Source organism: Urocampus carinirostris, chromosome 8, assembly GCF_059441175.1.
Source record: "Urocampus carinirostris isolate Australia breed hairy pipefish chromosome 8, RoL_Ucar_1.0, whole genome shotgun sequence".
Classification (NCBI taxonomy): domain Eukaryota; kingdom Metazoa; phylum Chordata; class Actinopteri; order Syngnathiformes; family Syngnathidae; genus Urocampus; species Urocampus carinirostris.
Window position 1 is genome coordinate 40,165,079 of NC_142356.1, and position 19,316 is coordinate 40,184,394.

At 39.4% G+C, this 19,316-nt stretch overlaps 1 protein-coding gene, 1 long non-coding RNA gene and 1 pseudogene across 6 annotated transcripts in view; 2 read left to right on the plus strand and 1 right to left on the minus strand.

The window, feature by feature from the left end:
- LOC148361881 (multiple PDZ domain protein) overlaps positions 1–19,316 on the minus strand; it is a 112,095-nt gene that overhangs the window by 76,463 nt on the left and 16,316 nt on the right. For all 5 annotated transcript variants that reach the window (XM_088342689.1, XM_088342688.1, XM_088342692.1 and 2 more), the window contains 12 exons: positions 19,034–19,138; positions 18,491–18,593; positions 18,285–18,376; positions 9,583–9,796; positions 9,133–9,207; positions 8,501–8,580; positions 7,104–7,250; positions 5,664–5,849; positions 5,398–5,559; positions 4,775–4,984; positions 3,294–3,449; positions 30–153 (listed from right to left, as the gene is read on the minus strand). In XM_088342689.1, coding sequence (XP_088198815.1) covers positions 30–153; positions 3,294–3,449; positions 4,775–4,984; positions 5,398–5,559; positions 5,664–5,849; positions 7,104–7,250; positions 8,501–8,580; positions 9,133–9,207; positions 9,583–9,796; positions 18,285–18,376; positions 18,491–18,593; positions 19,034–19,138 — 1,654 coding nt within the window. The remainder of the gene's footprint in view (positions 1–29; positions 154–3,293; positions 3,450–4,774; positions 4,985–5,397; positions 5,560–5,663; positions 5,850–7,103; positions 7,251–8,500; positions 8,581–9,132; positions 9,208–9,582; positions 9,797–18,284; positions 18,377–18,490; positions 18,594–19,033; positions 19,139–19,316) is intronic.
- Positions 14,056–18,495, plus strand: LOC148361885 (uncharacterized). Its single transcript, XR_015851162.1, has 3 exons — positions 14,056–14,173; positions 14,273–14,302; positions 18,287–18,495. It is a non-coding gene; the product is annotated as an uncharacterized LOC148361885 (long non-coding RNA).
- Positions 14,400–14,532, plus strand: LOC148361886 (U2 spliceosomal RNA; annotated as a pseudogene).

Here is a 19,316-nt window from a genome sequence, read left to right on the forward strand (position 1 = left end):
CATCACCATGAGTAAAACGGAGGACATACCAAGGCTACGGTTGCCCCGGACAACTGTGATTGTCTTTTCAAAACCAGTGCGCGGGGGCAGAGGGAGGACGGCCTGCATGTCCTCGTTTTCCATGATGCCAAAACGCTGATGCGGCTGGACTTCCTAAAAAAGTAGCGACAGAGATTGTATTCAGAACGGATTTACGATTTATTTTGCTGTTGTTCTGATAACAAGATAGAATTTGCTTAACGTTTCAAAGAGGAGTGAGGACAATTGCATCAAACATAAATGCACAAAGGCAATGACAATGTTTTAATATGACGCATAAAACAACTTTGATCTTTTGTGATATTTTTTTAGAATTAGAATTGTCTTCATTGTCATCTATTACAACGGAGAATACATTTTTCACAACGAGATTAGACGTGTCACATAAATATGTCATGAAGAAGATAAAATGTGGTCCCATTGGTTTACCTTTGAGTTATTTACATCAATTATGTGTCTTTGTGTGAACTGCAGCATTATCTCTAATTAAGTAAGCGGTCTTTAATATGCAGGTGATGATTTTCTGGGAAGTGTTGATGACTCATTGTAAGGTTCTCCTGTCTGTTGCCATGCACCCACCATATCAAACCCTGATGCAGTTTATCAGCTCTCAACTTTGGCTCTGTAGAAGGACACCGGTAGTTTTGGTCCCATGTTGTTTTTCCTGAAAACTCTAAAGAAATTGAGCTGCTGCTTGTCCTTCCCTACCACAGTTTCTGTGTTGGCAGACCAGAAGAGGTCATCCTATGCACACCAAGGGGTTTGAAAGAGTGGACACTCTTAAACAAGCCGCATTTATCATAAGTGGAGCTGGGTTTGCGCTTTTCCTTCTAAAGTTGAGTACGGCTTCTTTGCATACAAACCGCTGAGAGCTTGCACAAGATATCTGAAGATTTTCTCAATGCCATTAATAACCCAGCCAGAGGTTTATTCCAGGAGTGCCTGCTCGGCAAATAGTTAGGTCTCCGGGGAAACAATAGCACAAGAAAAATGTGTGTGAATACAGCTGCTGGTTTTGACAAACATCTCGGCTTAACGATTTTAACTCCAGCCGTGTCCTCAAAAGCACAGCGAGCGCCGCATGACAAAAAATAATTTAAAGCGTAATAACATCGCAAGGTGAAGGCCTCGGGATTGCTTCTAGGATGGAGCACACCAACAAAGGCAGACTATTCGGGTCCCGGTGGATGCTTCCATAAAGAAAAAAGTGCAGTGAGAAGAAGTTCACAGGGAGCACTGAAGTTCAGACGCTACCTTTGCAACACCTTTGATGAGAAACCTCAGCGTGTGCAACTAGCTACGTGCAAGACAAGAGTAGATCATGTTCTCACACTGCAATTCGTGCTGTTGCAGAGCAAACAATTGCAGGCAATTAAGCAAAGTCCAGCACAAAAGACTGTGACAAGAAACAGGCCTTTGACATGGAGCACTTTCTCCGCAACTGCGGCTGTGATACAGATACAGGCTCTTCTTATATTGCTAAGCTACTTTTAGACATAAATGCGTACTTCTTTGGTGGAATAAAGCGAGTCTATTACAGTGAGCAACCACAATGTTAGAACAACTTTTATCATATAAGTACATCTAGTATAACTATCTCATTAGAGTAGAAGTTTACAGTACAATAGAAGTGGTTGGTTTTTAAGGTGCTGGCTGCAAAACACAACTATTAAATGCAGAGCTGCCAAAATATGCCTTAGGAAAACTGAACAGCACTAATAAACTAAGCAGAAACTGCCCATAAAAATGCACAAATGGAAATCACCATGGCTGGTTCAACAGCAACGTGTAAACACCAATATTGTGGCGGTTTTAACAATATGTACATTTACAAACATTAATGGCATTGAGAAAATCTACAGATATCTTGTGCAAGCTCTCAGCAAGTCGTACTCAACTTTAGAAGAAAAAGCGCGCGTCCATCGCGTGGATCCTCCACAGAGCAAAATAGACAAATACAAAGACAGGTCGATAATTTAAAAAACCTCAGCAAGAAAGAAGCCTTCCTCCTCACGAATAAAATGTGAAAGTTCAGGTTTGTTTCAGGCTCAAATCAAGTTAATTTGTCGGGGTCGGGCTGGTTGGGGCTTCAATGACTGCGGGTCAGGCTTGATTTTGTTAATTCCGATCTTACCTCTTGCCCTAAAGCATTGCGGGGCTTGAAATACACAGATGACTGATACATGCAAACTCTGGATTCCTTACAAAAAAAGCCTCATGTGTACTGGTTGATTTCTCAGAGACATTTCAGTTTTATCTTTTGCACCCATGGCAGAAATCTGCCAGGTGTATCTATATTTATAGAGTGGATGTCATAGTTATATTCGTTCATCTACAGTGAAAGTCTATAATTTTCGCTTGCCATGTCCAGCACATCTCGTAAACTGACGACACGCAGCAATGGAGTCTACTTTTGGAACGAACAGGCAACATACTTTGTAGATTTTGGTTAGTGACAAAATTAAATCAGCCTGTATTTAATGTCAAAAATTAAAGTGGAATTTCCTGTCATGATTACTGATTCGGGGCACCTGCGGCTGCCCCGGTGGCGCCAACAGCCCTGGTCGCTGATTGGCTCCTCTCCGCTTTTTAAACCCCCCGGCTCCCTGTTACCGGTGTCCAATCATTGCAAACCTTCAGCTCCCGCTAAGGCAAGCCTTCCGAACCTGACTCCGTTTTTGACTCCTGTACAATTCCCGGCTTCGAACTGTTTCAGTTTGATCACGACCTGCTTTTCCCTCTTCGACACTGCTATCGCTCGCCAGAAAAGTGCCACTTTCGCGTCACGAGCGACCTGCTCCCCACAATCAACGATCACTGGATCGTGGGTGCCAGCTTACGTCTCTTTTCAAATAAAACTAAGAAACTAACGCAATTGGGTTCCCGTCTCGGTTCCTGGTTCCTGACATTTGCATACTGATGTAACTCTCGCTTCGGGATACACAGAAATGCCATATATAAGGTGCTATTTTTTTTTGTTTCCATATATGTAAATGATTCATTCAAATTGCTCAAGAAATACAATTTTCCATTTTCATTTGGATTATTGCCTATACGTAAGTGTTATCAATATGAAATCACAATATTGCAGGTATCTTTATGTCGCTAATACAGAAAATACTTTATAAAAATACATTATTTCTGGTAACACTTACGTCGTTACTCAAAAATCTGGTAGATCTTAGTTACAGCCTCCAAGTAAAACAAGCGCTCAAGATGTATTTTCTAATTTATGTGTCATGCATAGAACTTACAAAGTTGTTGTAGTATGGCTGCAAGTTGTTATCGTTGCAATCGTTAGCTTCGGCTGCCTCAGCTAGCAGGGTGACTTGAGAGTGGCTCTCGCTGTCATCGCAGGAGGCCTGCGCGCTCCTTTCCAAGATGGGCGTCAAGCCACCGCAAAGTTCCAACTGACAACACACAAATACCAATCTGAAAGGTAGCAGCTTATTATAAGAACATCCATCAATTGCTGTGCTGAAAAGTCCCAAAATCACAAAGGAAGCTCGAGAAGGTGGCAGTAAATTAGACACCCGTCACTCCACCTCCTACCTCTCCATTTCGAATGCAGCAGAGTTTTCTATTCACCTCCGAGGTGCATTAAATATTCAGACGGCCTGAAACTGGACCCCACGGTCCTTGTTACTAAGCCACAATCCAAAACAAAATAGAATTATTGTTGAGAGTAAACTCAGTAATTAACTGACTGTATCTAAGGTAAAATGTCAGATACTGGCTGAAAGTGGCAGAAGACAATGTTTCTGTTAGAGGAGGGTGGTTGCAAACAATTTTCAAATTTACTATAAGTATTATTTCTGCAATAGTGTTACGTGTTACATGTCGAAGTGTCCTCGGGTAAGACACTGAACCCCTAATACCCCCAATAAGCAAGTTAGCGTCTTACATGCCTGCAATACAAGGCCGCTATTGGGAAATGTGAAGCACACTGTAAAGCGCTTTGGGAAGTCATTGACTTGAAAAGCGCTATATAAATGCAGATCATTTCATTTTATATGTTGAAGGTTCCTGTAGAATAGGAATAAAACATCATTAAAGAAAATTTCAAGATGGCAGAAGGTATTTCCTATTGCTCATTTTTAGTACTGTAATTACTCATGTATAACGCTTGTTTTTTCTTTTACCTAAAAAAGAACTCAAAGTTTGGGTGTGCGTTATAAACTAGTTTTACAGTAGTATTTTACCAATGACTGATCAGTCGAAAAATATGGCTGACCACAATCGCAAACGAGTGAAGGGCAACTGCGATGAAAGTGCTGAATCCACCAGTGATATAGCTGACATATGTAAAGGCATTAGATTTTATCTCATTAGCAAACTATATTTGTTCACGGTACCAGAGACGAATATTAGAGAATGAGGAAAACAGAAAGTCAACCTAAAAGATTTAAATAAACGCAAAAAAGCACAATGAGGGAAAACCACTATTTGGTGTATCTATTGATGAATCGGGCTCTGAAGAGGATTAAATAAATACATTGTAAATGTTATGTTAGTATTGTGTTCATACTTTATGTTCTTAAGAAATGATGTTAATCATGGCTGCATATATTTAACAACGGTTTTTGAAGTGTACATCAAAGCAATATTAGTATTTTTAGAAACTTTTTTAGTGTCATGTTACTTGCGCTCAGGCTGTGGTCCTAAAGCATTGTGTGCACTTAGCTTGTATTCTTTTTCACAACACAGTACACAGACAGTCATCTTTCCAACATACCGGAAGCGGTTTGGCAACACCGATGTTCACTGGTCCATAACTGGTGGACTTCAGCACATGCACGGCATAATCCAGGCTTGAGCCTTCCAGGTCGGTCTCATTAACAAACATGAGGCGATCTCCCGGGAGCAGGCGGCCGTCTCGGTCAGCAACACCGCCTGGCACCAAGGAGCGGATCACCAGTACGGTTTTTGTGGCGTCCTCCGGATCCTTTATGACAAGCATGGAGAGACACTTGCACTATTTCTTGACAACTTCTAGTTCTTCATAAAAAGATGTACATAAAAAAGCTTTGGCTTCAATTTCAAGGGGAATGTCCCCATTTCTATTTATTTTTGAATGCGTTATCTGTGGGAGCGTTCATGGGAATAACCGATTTGGGTTGAGTTGTTTTGATAATGGTATTTTTACATTCTCTTAAAGTATTTTTTAATGCTGATCATCTGGGGTTTAAGTTATTTTTCTCTAAGAGAAGTTTTCTCTCTCCACATTCTGTATTAGACTTTCACAAAAAAATCCCTGGTATGTTTTTTCTTCACAGAGGCGACACTGTTGTGGTGAGACTGCGGCTTATTCCTGTCTGATCTATTTTTAGAAAGGCTAAGGGCCTCATCGTCTATTACCTGGTAGTCCAGAATGCTGAAGCCCAATCCTGATTCCCCTTTCTCCAGCTCTACCACCTGCGAGTCCCTCTCCCACATGGCCAGAGGAGGTGACATAGGTGGCACACCGCGCTTTGTGATGTCCTCCGCCGTAGGACAGGGAATAACACAGCCCTGGTCCAACTGGGAAAATAAAAAAAAAAAGACCTGCTCGAGGAAAAGGAATACAAAGTAGTCTTTCTGCTCTCATCTATCTCCAACACACATCTGCCCATTCCTGCATTGACCTTGTCATTGAACTCAGCCAGGAGCTCTTTCAGGGTGAGTTGGCTATCATCCCCTTCTTCCTCATCACTGTCGGGGATGGCAGGGGGCACAATGCGAGAACACACCAGGTAAACACACATGGGTAGCTCCTTGAGGATGTTCACCACTTCTTTGTGCGTCTCCCCAATAAGAGGGATACCATTAGCCTGCAAGGAAGATGACACCATGTGCAATGGGCCCTTTGTTTTTGCCTGAAAATTACAGTGCAGGTGAATAACATTTGATTTGACACCATAAATATATAGTCCATAATTTCTATCATCAGTTACTATTAATTGGTAATAATCGGGTCATTACATTTTTCTAGGTATTTCACATTCACATTACAACTTCTGTAATATCGTAACAAGATTTTCCAGAAGTCTCAACGCTGTTTACATTCAAACTTATAACCCCTAATCATATAACTGAAAATTACAGCACCTTTTCTCACATACTTTTATACATATGTATGCGTCTGTTTTCTCTACAGTCATCACAGATGATCAGTCATAAATCTTTGGATACAAACAACTGATGTCAGTCCTAAAGTGGAAGAGTATGACGCTGAACATCAAAGTCATTTTGATCGCATTATTTGATGTGAAAGGGCTTCGTTGACCGTCAACTGTTTTTTGTTATTCTTTATTCCCAACAAAATTTATATTTTTTAGGTTTACTGCTCGATATGCAAAAGAGTGCTTTTTGTTTCAGTATGAAGACTTATCTGAAAAACCCTTACAGAGACAAATGATGCCATTATACATACTTGCTTAAAAGATATATGTGTTACAACAAATATTAAGAACATTGCCAGGTGTTTTTGAAAGCTTGTATAACAAAGAAACGGCCAAGAATATGGGAATACTTTTCCAGGAGTGCACAAAAGCGTTTTATACTTCAGGGATTTCAAAGGTTAAAACATGCAGTAAGGAGTGTGGAATTTAAATATTTTTGGGGGGTAGCACACCCTAATGAACTGTTTAAGTGCACTATAAACAAGTTCGATACAAACATAGTAACATACTAAGTTTAAAGTTTTAATTTTATTAAAATAAATAACATTACACCGCATACCTTTGATTCAAGGATTATCGATACACTACGCATGGACAATGCGAAAAATTATGGAGTCCGTCCTAAAATTGAAAAAGAAAATCAGCCTTGCTATACTGAAAATTGTGAGGTCAAGATCAAAGCATGGCACGCAAAAACTTGCAATCATAATGTCATAAACTTTAAGAGAAAACCTTCTAACTCAGTTTGAGGCTGACAACTTTCATTGGCATTGGACATGTTTTCTTCCTCAATGCACTACCTGCCTGTATCCACGCAAGCTAAACAGAAGAAATTTGTCTTGGAGAAGCAGAATTATTACAGAATTAACCATTAAAATGTATTGACCATTTAAAGTTCTCAACCTCTAGTATCTGGTCCCCAGTGAAGAGCATGCCACTTTGTCCAATCGGGCCCTCAGGTAAAACGGAGCACAGGTAATGATGTCCAGCCCTAGCTTCAAGACTGATGCCCAGACCACTTGTCTCGCTAAAGCGCTCCACCTGACAAACCTAAAATAGCAGGGAGTAAAATCAGCATATTATTTTTTCTTATTGAAAGTTGAGAGATATTTAGAAATATGTTCTCCACTTTTTTTGGTCAGTCAAACAGCTAGTGTGGGCGGGCGGACAAGTCAATATGTCCTCCTTCAAAAACAAACCGCGACAAACAAACTTTAGAGAACGCCCGATGCTAGCATGCAGCTAGCCAGCTGCTCTCTACTTTGCTTTCTTACACTTAAAGTGGGAGCCAGCCAATTTCATCAGACTATTGTATAATGACAATATAGACTATTCACTAATTAACATACCTGTCAACCTGTACGTTTTTGCCATACAAAGTACGTTTATTATGCATTTTAAGACGTGTACGACGTACAAGTAAATCTGTATAGAAAAATGCAAATTTGTCAATTTTGGGTACCATCCGGTATAACCCGACTATCACGAAACGGCAAATCAATCAAGTCAAACGAGTTCGAGTTGTATAGTAAAAAGAAGTCCGTCTGCTTTTAGAGAGCCGGCTTTTTCGGCTCAACTCATTAAGGAGAGCCGGCTCTCATACGGCTCACTTGCTTTGATGCATTATATTACGAATTATTATGTTGTATAAAGAAGTTAAGAAAAAAAGGAAGTATAAAAGGAGAAAATAAAACAAGACAGGTTTGTGGTTATCCCTTTAATCAGAATATTACCAACAATAATCTAATGCAGAATATGAATTAATAATTTGAATAAGAACATGTATTATTCTACTTAATCATATTTGGATGTATTTTTTCCTTCTACAGTGAACGTCCAAGCTACTTAATTTTTGAACTTTTTTTTTATAATAAACCTCATTCATGTCGAGCAACTCAGTATCTCACAACAAAATGTTAATTAACAATATATATGATATAACGAAACACATGTACAATATAACATGTTAAACTACATAAATAAACACGTTTGGAAAAAAATATGGTAAGATTATTTTGTATTTTGTAAGGGAAAATACGACAGTTTGTAAGGGCATGGAGCCGTGGAGGTTGACTGGTATGAATTAATCGTTTAATTCATTCATTCAATTATCTGCAATTCTGTGTTCTGTTTTTATTGTTAGATTTACAGTTATTTTGTTACAGTTGTATATATTATATGTTAGTGATGTACAATAAATAAATAAATGTTTCTACTTTACTGGATTTGACTAGCAAGGAACTTTTTCAAAACACAACATCCACGAAAAAAGAGGGATTGCTGTATTTGCTAATACATACTATGACTTGGGATCTTGGTCCAACTGCACGTTGCCACCTTCCCTTCAAGTCTTCCACCTCTGCTGGTGTCAGGCGCACTCCTGGCATGAAAGACACTTGTCCACATTTAACGCATTTTAGCTACATTAAGAGAAACAGTATGGATAATGGAAAGAAAACTATACCACTTGTTCACATTGGGCTAGAAAAGAGAGTGGTGAGTCATTAACTTTACTGCTTAACATAGAAAAGATGATCTGACCTTGGGGTTAGGGATGTTGTCTGCACACAAAAGCCACCGAAGTGTGCATTTTCTCACCCATTATCAGATTTCTTGGCAAACAAATATTTTCTTGTCCTCTATTTTGAAACGCCTCACAGCAATCAAGGCCTATTTAACCAAGCTCCCCAATCAAACCGAAAGATCGCTGTCTAAATAAAGCAGCGTATGCAGGCAGGCTAAGAGGCAAATCATCTGCGAGGGGCTGAATGAGTTGGATAAACACATGATTGCACAACACTATAAATAGACCCTCATCAAAGAGCATGCTTTGCCGCCACATCGCTCTTCCATGAGCCTACTTAAGAGTATCACAGTGAGTCTCATCATTCACTAATACACTGCAGTGCAGCAGAAGGAAACAGGAGCTTACCGTTTCTTGTATCGTGTTGGGGTCGTCTGTTGGCGTACGCCGCACGCCTTGAAATTTCACGCAGGGAGCATATTCCTGGGAGGATGCAAAGATTTTGAACTAACGTGCATGTAAACATAACATGCATAAACTCCCTATTTGCACTCACAAAACAGCCAGATAATTTAATGAATGTACTGTAAGTTCAGTTTCACATATTCTGCTTATACAAACATCTTGACATAGTTTAACGAAACAGTTGTTATTTTGCCTCAGCAAAAAGAACATTTGTACCAAATTATATACTGTACATGTTAAATAATAAAGGAGTATGTCCGTGTCTAGAAACCCATAAGCTTAGAAAGGAACCTTTTATCCGTCAACACATATGAGACCCATGGGTGCGCTTCAATGTTAAATCAATTAAATAATGCGAAAAAAATTAAATGTGGCGTTTTTTTCACATATTACCTGTCTCATAAATCTTGTTTAGTCCCACTCTGTAAGGATTGCCTTCATGGAAGCTGTGGGAGTGTCGGAGAGGCTGCAGTGGCGGAACTGGCGGCAATATGTGACTCAGTCGGACGGCCTTCCTCAGCAGCCTCAGTCGGACGACGGGACCCGTCCTTCTCAGCACCTCCATTGCACGCTGCTCACTGCAGCCCTGAAGGCTTACCCCATCCACCTGGGAAAGGGACACAGAAAAGCCACGGTCACACAAGAGAATAAGAGGCAAGAAAATAATACAGCAGAGCAATACAGAGTTGAGATAAGATCAGACCTAAAAAATTTCCATCCCGATGCAGGCCCACAGGTCAACCAAACCAAACCAAACCTGAAATTTAATATTTCATTTATGAGTACTCGAGAGAAGAGTTGATATACGATAATAAATTAAGGCCTGTCTTTTGTAATAACATCTAAGTTTAAAAAAATACTATATAAACTTTTCCATCCGTTCAATTTCTGTGTTTGCAGAGGTTACATTGACCGAGAATTTTTTACCATTGCTTGATTTTGTTGTGAGTTTAGAGAAAATACTGATGTTTTCCGCCACAGCAGCAACACATTTTTAAGTATTTAGCATGACACTTTAAGAGAGCGTGAGGCAGAGAGACAAAAGAACAAAAATCCCTGTCCAATGCGGGTTTTTTTTTTTCTTCATTTTTAGTTAAGTATCGAGCACGGCAGCGCAGTGGGTGTGTGTGCAGCACAGTTGTGAGGTCATGAGATTGAGCCTTCCTGTGTGGATGTTCTCCCCGTGCTTGCGTAGGTTTCCCACGGGCACTCCGGTTTTCTCCCACATTCCAAAAACATGCATGTCAGGTTAATTGGCCGGTCCAAATTGTCCCTAGGTGTGAATGAGCAAGTGAGATGTCCGTCTCTGTGACTAGCTGAAAATCGGTTCAGGGTGTCCCCTGCCCACTGCCCAAAAATGGCTGGGATGGGCTCCGGCATCCCCGCGACCCTACTGAGGATAAGCGGTTCAGAAACATGGATCGTTCAGTAACCATACATAATTTTAGTAAACATTTTTAGAATGTTTTTTTTTTTTTTTAAGTCAGCGTGATAGAAGCTCAGCCTGACCCAAATGTAATGATTGACATTTTAGGCACTTGGGCTCAGACTCAGGTTTGGGCTTAAGAGCTTACCTCAACTACATAATTGTGCTCCAAACTTTTAAAACAGACAAACATATTATCATTGCTTTTTTTTTTTTTTTAACTATGTCCGTTTTGGGGATTTAAAAAATGAGGGTAACATTCCATTCATGCAGATAATAGAAAATAACAAATAATGGAGATACGTATTTTTATAATAGCAACGATGATATATGGGTTGACTTATAATTTGTACTGACCTGCTTTATTGACTCTTTTCCTCAATCATTCACACATGCACACGATACATTTATAAGCAACGAAACAATTAAACCGATTTAATTTTTCAAGTTGATGGGTATACATTTTTCAAGGGGTATTGTATGGTACTTCATGGACACAGGGTTAGGTCTAGTATATATATATATATATATATATATATATATATATATATATATATATATAGGACATATTTTTAACTGCAGTTTAGAGTCAAGGTGTCAAACCAACAGGCCCTGTTGTGGCAGTAAATCCTTCAATAATCATTCATATGGAAGCTCACTAAATCAATGTTCATTATTGAGACACATTAAGGTGAAAAGCCACAGAACGTTTAACCCAGAAAATCTAGCAAAGAATGTAGAGCAATTTGATTGGGTGAGCGGTAGGAATAGTTACAGCTTTACACTTGATTGCAGTACTTTGGGAGATTTTTACAAAATAACTTTGCTTGCATCTTGTTTTGAAATCATGATCTAGGACAAAAAATACCGTCAAAAAGAGCCTCAACTGCGAGAGAGAGACCAATTTTAAGTGGTATGTTTACATTAATTTGGGACATAAGTTTAGGCAAATCTATTATAACATATAATTAATCACATCATTTAATATCACACAGTAAAATAAGAATAAGCTTTTGTCTGTATAGCGGGTTTGGCCGTTTGGTTGTATTTTGTCTTAATTCATATGGTAAACTAAAAAACATGGCAACTGTTTTAAGCATTTTCAAGCACTTCACCAAAATTCAAGCATTTTTCAAACCTTGAAAACTCAACATAAAAAAAATCAGACATGTTCAAAGATTGCAAGCATCCATAGTAACCCTCTGTGTAATGAAATAGTGAGAAAACTTTTGAAGGAAACATTTTAATTAAACAAAAAAAAACTAGAGCTAAAATGTAAGCATTTTTACTGTCAATGGAAGATCATGGAACAATGTTGAATTGGTTTTAAAAATATGCTTGTTTCTGTATATTTTTTTAACTTTTGTTTCTTGTGGGTTATTTTACTTCTTGGTTTATGTTATTTAGTGTTTTCATTGATTAAATTATTCATAAAAATTGCAGAACAGACTGTGTTTCTTCACACTTTTTCAAACTGATTAGTTGTATTGTTTGAAATGGAGAAAGGACTAAATTTGACATGCCCAATTTTTAGCACTTAGCCCCACAGAAAATGAACTGGAATTCAATCTAACTTTTACGCTTTGATTTTAGGCCAGTCACAGTGACTTGAGAAAAACATGTCTAACTGTTGTCCCAAGTGGATAAAGAGAAAAAAAGGAAAAACAAAAAAACAAAGCAGTGTGTACACTCAAGAGTAGTGCATACTGAATAACTGGGGCCACCTGGGGTTGTGGTATAAGTTTCTTTTAATCTTTCATCCCACATGTTAAAACTTTCAAACAATAATTCCATATTCCCAGTTGAATGTCCCAAACCCCACATCAGTGGGCCCGCTCCAAGACCCATTACATTTTTCATCCCACGTATCAATATTTCAAACTCACTGCTCACATTGGAAATTTTTCACACAGATATTTCACATTGAGAAGGGTCCAAATAGGGATTATAGCTAGTAAGACTACTTAAATGTTTCTTTTGTTTTCCTTATTTCATTTCCTTTCACAGATTTGGCAAAATTCTTTGTGTAAAAATGCACAAGTCCTGCCAAATAAACTACCTGCAAGAGACATATTAGATTTCATTCCATTACCTATTTTCTTTCATTTTAAACAGTTCCAAGTTGCTTTCAAAAATCATTCCATCAAACATACAAAGGAAAAATAACTAATGAAAATTAGCATTAACTAGTCGTCGTACCTAAATACAGTGCCTAGTGAAAGTAGTGCTGGCAATAATATAAAAGTGGAGAGAGTAAAAAAAGAAAAACTCTATAACCATTACAAACCTATTGAGGCCAGGGCAATGCTCTAAAATGTTTGCCCCAAAAAGGTGAAAGCTAATCAGAGAAGCAGCCAAGAGGCCCAAGATCAAATTGGGTGACCTGTATGCATACACAGCTGAGGTTAGACAATGTGTGAATAGTTGTTCTCTGCACAAATCTTCCTTTTATGGAAGAGTTGCAAGAAGCAAGCCCCTACTGAAAGAACACCATTAAATGGCATTTGCAAGAAGCCACATTGGAGATAAAAAACATGTGGAACAAGGTGCTCTGGTCAGATGAGACCAAAATTGAACTTTTTCGGCTGAAAGCAAAGTGTTGAGCAAATATTTCTGTTTCAAGATGTGCAAAACTAGAAAGAGAAAGAAACATACCCAAAATTAATTTAGGATGTGATTGCAGTAAAAGAAGGTTGTACAAGTTATTTAACTTAAAGGGGGTCAATATTTTTGCAACACCTACTTTTCTTTTTTTTTTAAATTTGTTTGCAAAACATAAAATGGTGAATACATTTGGTTTCTTAACATAATGGTCTCACATGTTTATATTTAGAAAATAGTTTTAGTTTTTTTATCTACCGTAAGTTCCGGACCATAAGCCGCTACTTTTTTTCCAAACCTTCAACGCTGCGGCTTATTCAGTGATGCGGCCAATTTATGTAACGGCTGCCAGCGGCGCTCGAGTACAAGAGGTAAGATTTAGACTGCAACTTTTTAGCTTGTGCACAAATTAAATTAGCGTAGACATATTCTCATCGTGGAAATTGCAAAAAGAAAGGCACATGACGCAACATTCAAGCTAAATGCAATCGGGCAGTCTACTATAGAAGGAAACAGAGCTATCGCGCGCAAACTTTACTTTGCCAGCGTGATACTAGCGTGTTTTTGACAAAGTCTCTTACCCAGACCAAAGGAAGACGACTTTGATGACGTCAGCTGTAAAGAGGAAGATGAGGACAACTTACCGTGCTCACTATAAGTACGATGTATCTTTTTAACAGAGCTGTTTGCTGTGTTGCGAGCGTGTTCCTAGTAGCGTTTTGCTACCCTTCACAGGCACGGTTTGGGATGAAAGTTATAATGTCATTATTAAAGCTTTAAAAACTCTCTAGGTGTACCGTCTTTCTTTGTAAATATGTGTAACCATGTATAATATGTATTTGCAACTGTATATTTTTGTAATGTATTCATTTTAGAAACTTATTCTGATATGTTTTGTACGAGCAAATGAGAAAGAAGGGGCGGGGCAAACGCGGGCTGACGGGAAGTGGAGTAAAGGTGAGACGTATATGTGGATGCGCCGACAATAGTGGATATATATTTTCCCACCCTTACCTTTGGAAATATACACTTTTTTCCTTGGATTACTTTCAACAGGCACCTGGACTCCGCAGGTCTGCATTAAATGTTAAGTACCGGTATCATTTTCCGTTCATTTTGACGGCTGTGTTTTTGGGTCTGTATCGGGTCTTGCAGAAGAGGCCAATGCCATGATGCTAGGTCCTTAGCTTGGTCTTAAATCTAGGATCTTAGCATGGCCTTTGATTTTTGCAATCCGGAGATGGAATAAGAGCTTGCTCTGTCCACTCCACGCATCAGCCCGGTATTGCAGTACTTCCGGGAACGGTGCATTCGCAATGATCGCAGCAATGCTTTAGGGCTAGGATCTTAGCTTGGCCTTTTGGCTGAGAGTAAGTGTCCCGGCTCCTAGGCTTTGTAGCGTATTATGAACTGACCGATAACGGATAATGGATAATGAATAACGAGGATAGAACAATAACCCTTAAAAACCCCAAACCCCAATTTCGTGTTTGTATTGCGCTTTTTCAATGTGGGCACATGCGGCTAATATACAGGTGCGGCTTGTGTATGTACAAAATCGGTTTCCCCCCCGAAATGGGGTGAGTGCGGCTTATAATCAGGTGCGCTCTATAGTCCGGAATTTACGGTATATATTTAAACCTGAAATATGGCAATATGTCAAAAAGCTATTGGGGGGAGCAATACTTTTGCAAGGCACGTCATTTTTAGGGAGATGCTAGCAATTCTCTGACTTCTTACCAAGGCAACGATTGCAACAGAGTGAGGACTATTAAGCGTTGACTACTAAATGAGTATCAGTGACTATTAGGACCCCCTAGTGACTGTATTTCAAATAATAAAACTTGCAAATTTGCTTTTTGTGATTTTATTGGAATATCTTGCAATGTCTGAGACTGCCGCCAAACTCTCACCCTTCCACGTACAAAGCACAAATGAATCGCTGTGTTGCGCCGACCCATCGCCACTCGCTATTTAATTAGGGTGGTGAAACAATTCCTTCAAGGTCAAGACGCATTTTTCTAAAATGGCAGCTCACAAAAGATTTACCCGGTTGTTTAATTTCACACTTGATGGCTGAGTGGGCACTCCAGAGACCTAATTATTTGTATACAAACAGTTGAAAAGTCAATTTCCCAGAACAAATCCTCTAAAGGCTCTATCTTAGCTGCACTGTTGTAATCCTCATCTGTAACAAAGACCAAAGTGAACTTATGACTTTTGTGAGCCTTGCACTAGCCATTCCAGGACATTATAAAAAGCAAGTGGATTGAATGCTGTTGTATGGGATGGACTGTCATGAGAGCTTTTTTGAGAAGTTTATAGTTATACCCATTACCAGTAGTTCCCAGACTATTCTGTTGCCTCCGCATGAAATCTTCCACCAAACATATAAACAAAACAATTCCTGGAAACGTTTTCGCTTCTTTTTCTTTTCTCCTATGTAGGACCACATAGTTAGGGCTACGACAATGATGATTTTCTGTATTAGTTGGCACTCCAATACCAGAAAAAGCACTATTGTAACTTAATGGCATTCAAGAGGTCAGATTTTTTTTCTTATGCAATTTTTCAGGTTGTGGAAAGTACTTTACCTTAAAGGTGCAATAAGCTATTTCGAAAAGAAACTACCATTTTGGAACACAGTGTACATTTAGATCACAGATGTCCAAACTGATTTTTTTTCTGAGGGCGACCAAAACTAATATTCTAAGGATGCAGGGATCACAAAAAATTATTAAGCAATCACATACATTATAAATACTGCAAATATATTGTGTTTTTATTTTCTTTTGATTTGCAAATGCTTACTTTCTAAGTTTTTCTATTCAACATGATGAGTCAATTGTTTGTTTCCCTCAAAAATGTTTGCGTGGTCATCGACCTTGTATCACACTAGACAAAATTCACTCCTGCAATGAACTGAAGCCAAAATTAAAAAATTTAAACATTCAGAACCAAACCAATCGTGAAACGACAACACATATTCACGAATTACAACATATTTATTAGCCTGTATTTTCTTGTTCAAATTTTGTAAAAATACCCCGTAAATAAATCAAGTTGAAGTAGCAATAGAAATCATGTTCTTTCCCCGTTACTGGCAATGTTTTAACATTTTTACCTAGTCTTCTGGGTCATGCCAAATGCCATTTTTAGTCAGTGATGCTAAAAAAAAATCCAAAGCCAGCCCATGGTGGTCCAAATGATTGAATCCAAAGATTAAACTTTCTTTGTTTCTAAGGGGCCGGTCACACAGACATTTGCGGCTGAATCACGGCCAGAAATTTCTGACTTTGAGGCGGACGTTATAGGACGCATTGAGATCGCCATTCAGACGAGTTACGGCAGTGCATAACACGAGGTCGGAAATTCGCGCGCGGGTGGCAGCGCGAAAAAATTTTGCGCTGTTCAATTCTTGAGAGCGCGTGAACACAGCCTTTCACGAGTTTACCGAGGCTGGACCGCGGCCGTAAACTTCTGGCCGTGAAGCAGATGTCGTTGGGCGCTGTTGGACGTTTTGAGACCGCCATATAGACGAGATAGAGCAGTGCTTTACTCGCGGTCGGAAATTTTCACGTGGTTGGCCGCGTTCAAAACTTTTGAGCTGCTCAAAAGTTTGAGCACGTGTTAAACCGCGTGCCGCACACGTGGTCAACACGAGGTAATGACGCGGAAATGGCGCGGAACGACGTGCTCTGGCCGCGGCCAGGGCGTAGTTACACATGGGTAGGACGGGAAATTTCAGCGGGTAATCGTGGGCGGAGCATGGTAATAGCATGTTCTGCGCCTGTATCGCGGTGTTATTACGTGAAATTAGCGTGTTACACGTGTGACAGTCAAACGCCTTTCTCCGCGTATATACAGCGCGATTTGCCGAGCACACCATTGTGCTCGTGACGTCAAGGGGGTGAACATGGATCACCGTCAGCGTAGTTTCTCTTCATTTCGAATAAATCTTTCGGTGCATTATCAATGGTCGTAGCAAGGCTTTGATGCTAGGTCCTTAGCTTGGCCTTTTGGCCGAGAGTAAGAGTCCCGGCTCCTAAGCTTTGTAACGTGTTATGAACTGATCGATAATGAATAATTAGCAAAATGGATAAAACAATTACCCTCAATAAACCCCTCCCCGTCAGCGTAGTGATCTCGTCTTAACCCATATATTTATTTCTTGACATTTCTTTTCAAGATAATAAAATAAATATGATGCCATAGCTTGAAATCTTGATATTTACGGGACTGTGTCTAGAGCGTTTATGAATTCTACAGCCCGAGAAATACATCCCTGCCGAGATTTGCATTTCCTCGCTTCTCCAACCATTTTTACCTCGTTTTATCCTACTTATAGGAAATGTAATGGCGAACATATAACCAAATCCACTTCGTCTTGCATTCGTTGGGAATGTAATACAACATAATCCATTCCGTCTTTATTTTTGCTGTGAACGCAATCGAACGGTAATTCCTTCCCCCCTCGCGTGAACGCGCATTCTGCTGCGCTTTCATCAGAAGCGATCGTATTGTATATTAAACGCTTATTAAAACAATAAAGCGAGCTAATTATAATAATTGGGAGATCCTAGTCTATATAACGCGTTTATTTAAACAATAAAGTGCGATCGTATTCTACAAAATGCGTTTGTTAACGCGGATGAAAAGGTCAAAAGCGATCGCAGCAGAATGCGCGTTCACGCGAGGGTGTGGGGGGGGTGGGTGTGTTGCGTAGGAGTCGGATTTGGGCACAACACCGGCTCGGGAGCTTTTATACCCGGGGTACACACGAGAAAATGACGCAGAAATGACGCGATGAGGAAGCGGAACAGTCGCCGGCGTCTTTTTTCCGGCCATACCACAGACGAACGGCGGGTTGTCAAATTTTGCGCATTTTCCATCCCGGGCAACCACGGGCAAAAAAAAAACGCAAAATTTTAGCCGTGATTCAGCCGCAAATGTCTGTGTGACCGGCCCCTAAGTAAAAAAAGTCAAAACCTGAACTCAATGTTATGTGCACTTAGCTGTCAATGTGTCTTTATTTTTTATGCAAATGAGAAAAGTTTTTCTAACTTACAGAAAGGATTATATCTCCAATGTGAATGTACCCATCTTGCTCAACACTGCTGCCCTTCAAAATGCTCTTCACCATCACACCAGCGCTGTATACTGAGCAGGATGAAAACAAGAATAACAACAGCCAAAAAGGAACAGATTTAAAACACTATTAGCTTTTTCATAAGCATTCATTGTGATTTTTATATACGAGACACTTTTTATTACTTGAATTTAGGTCGCCTACATAGCTGGAGATGGTGAATCCCAGCCCGTGGCTGTTTTTAGTGAACTGCACGCTGAATTCATAGTCATCATTCAAGTCAAAGAGCTGGTGAGAAACAAAGACAACATTGTTGACACACAGTGCAACACCATCACATAATATTTAAATAAGTGCAGAGTTTTGACATCATTTAAGAAGTAAAAATAAAAAAAATATGTCCATTACTGCGCCGTTAATTTTAATTATCTACTATATTGTGGTAAGAGGTGTTGCTAATAGTTTACCCCTCTTATGTGGTGACAAAATACTCACTTGAATACACACGACCATTTTAAGGTTCAGAAATTCAACTGGCTTGTGTACTTATAATTAAATTTGCCTCAAATTGTGTTCTCTCAGAAATGGAAATAGGGTAATCAAAACATTAGTCTCAAAAACAACACATTAAATTAATAGAAACTAATTACACAATCAAACCTTGTTATTTATGTCTGAGGGCAAACTTTTTTTTTAATAGAATTTAGTATATTTGGACATCAATGCACCTCGTCATCCAAGGACTCTTGGCTGAGGAGAGGAGAGGAAAGGTTGGCCTTGTTGATGTCCCTGGCGATGAGTAGTTTTACCTTGCTACCGGCATTTCGTAGCACCTGGGTAAGGAAGTGTGCGATGATTGTGAATCCACTTCTAAAGAAAATACCGTAGTTGACTGACTATATGGTGCACCCAAACCCCAAATTGGCCAGAAATTTAAATGTGCGCCTTATAATCAGGTGCGTCTTATTTGTAGTCAAAATTGGACATGTATCAACATATACAGTGGAACCT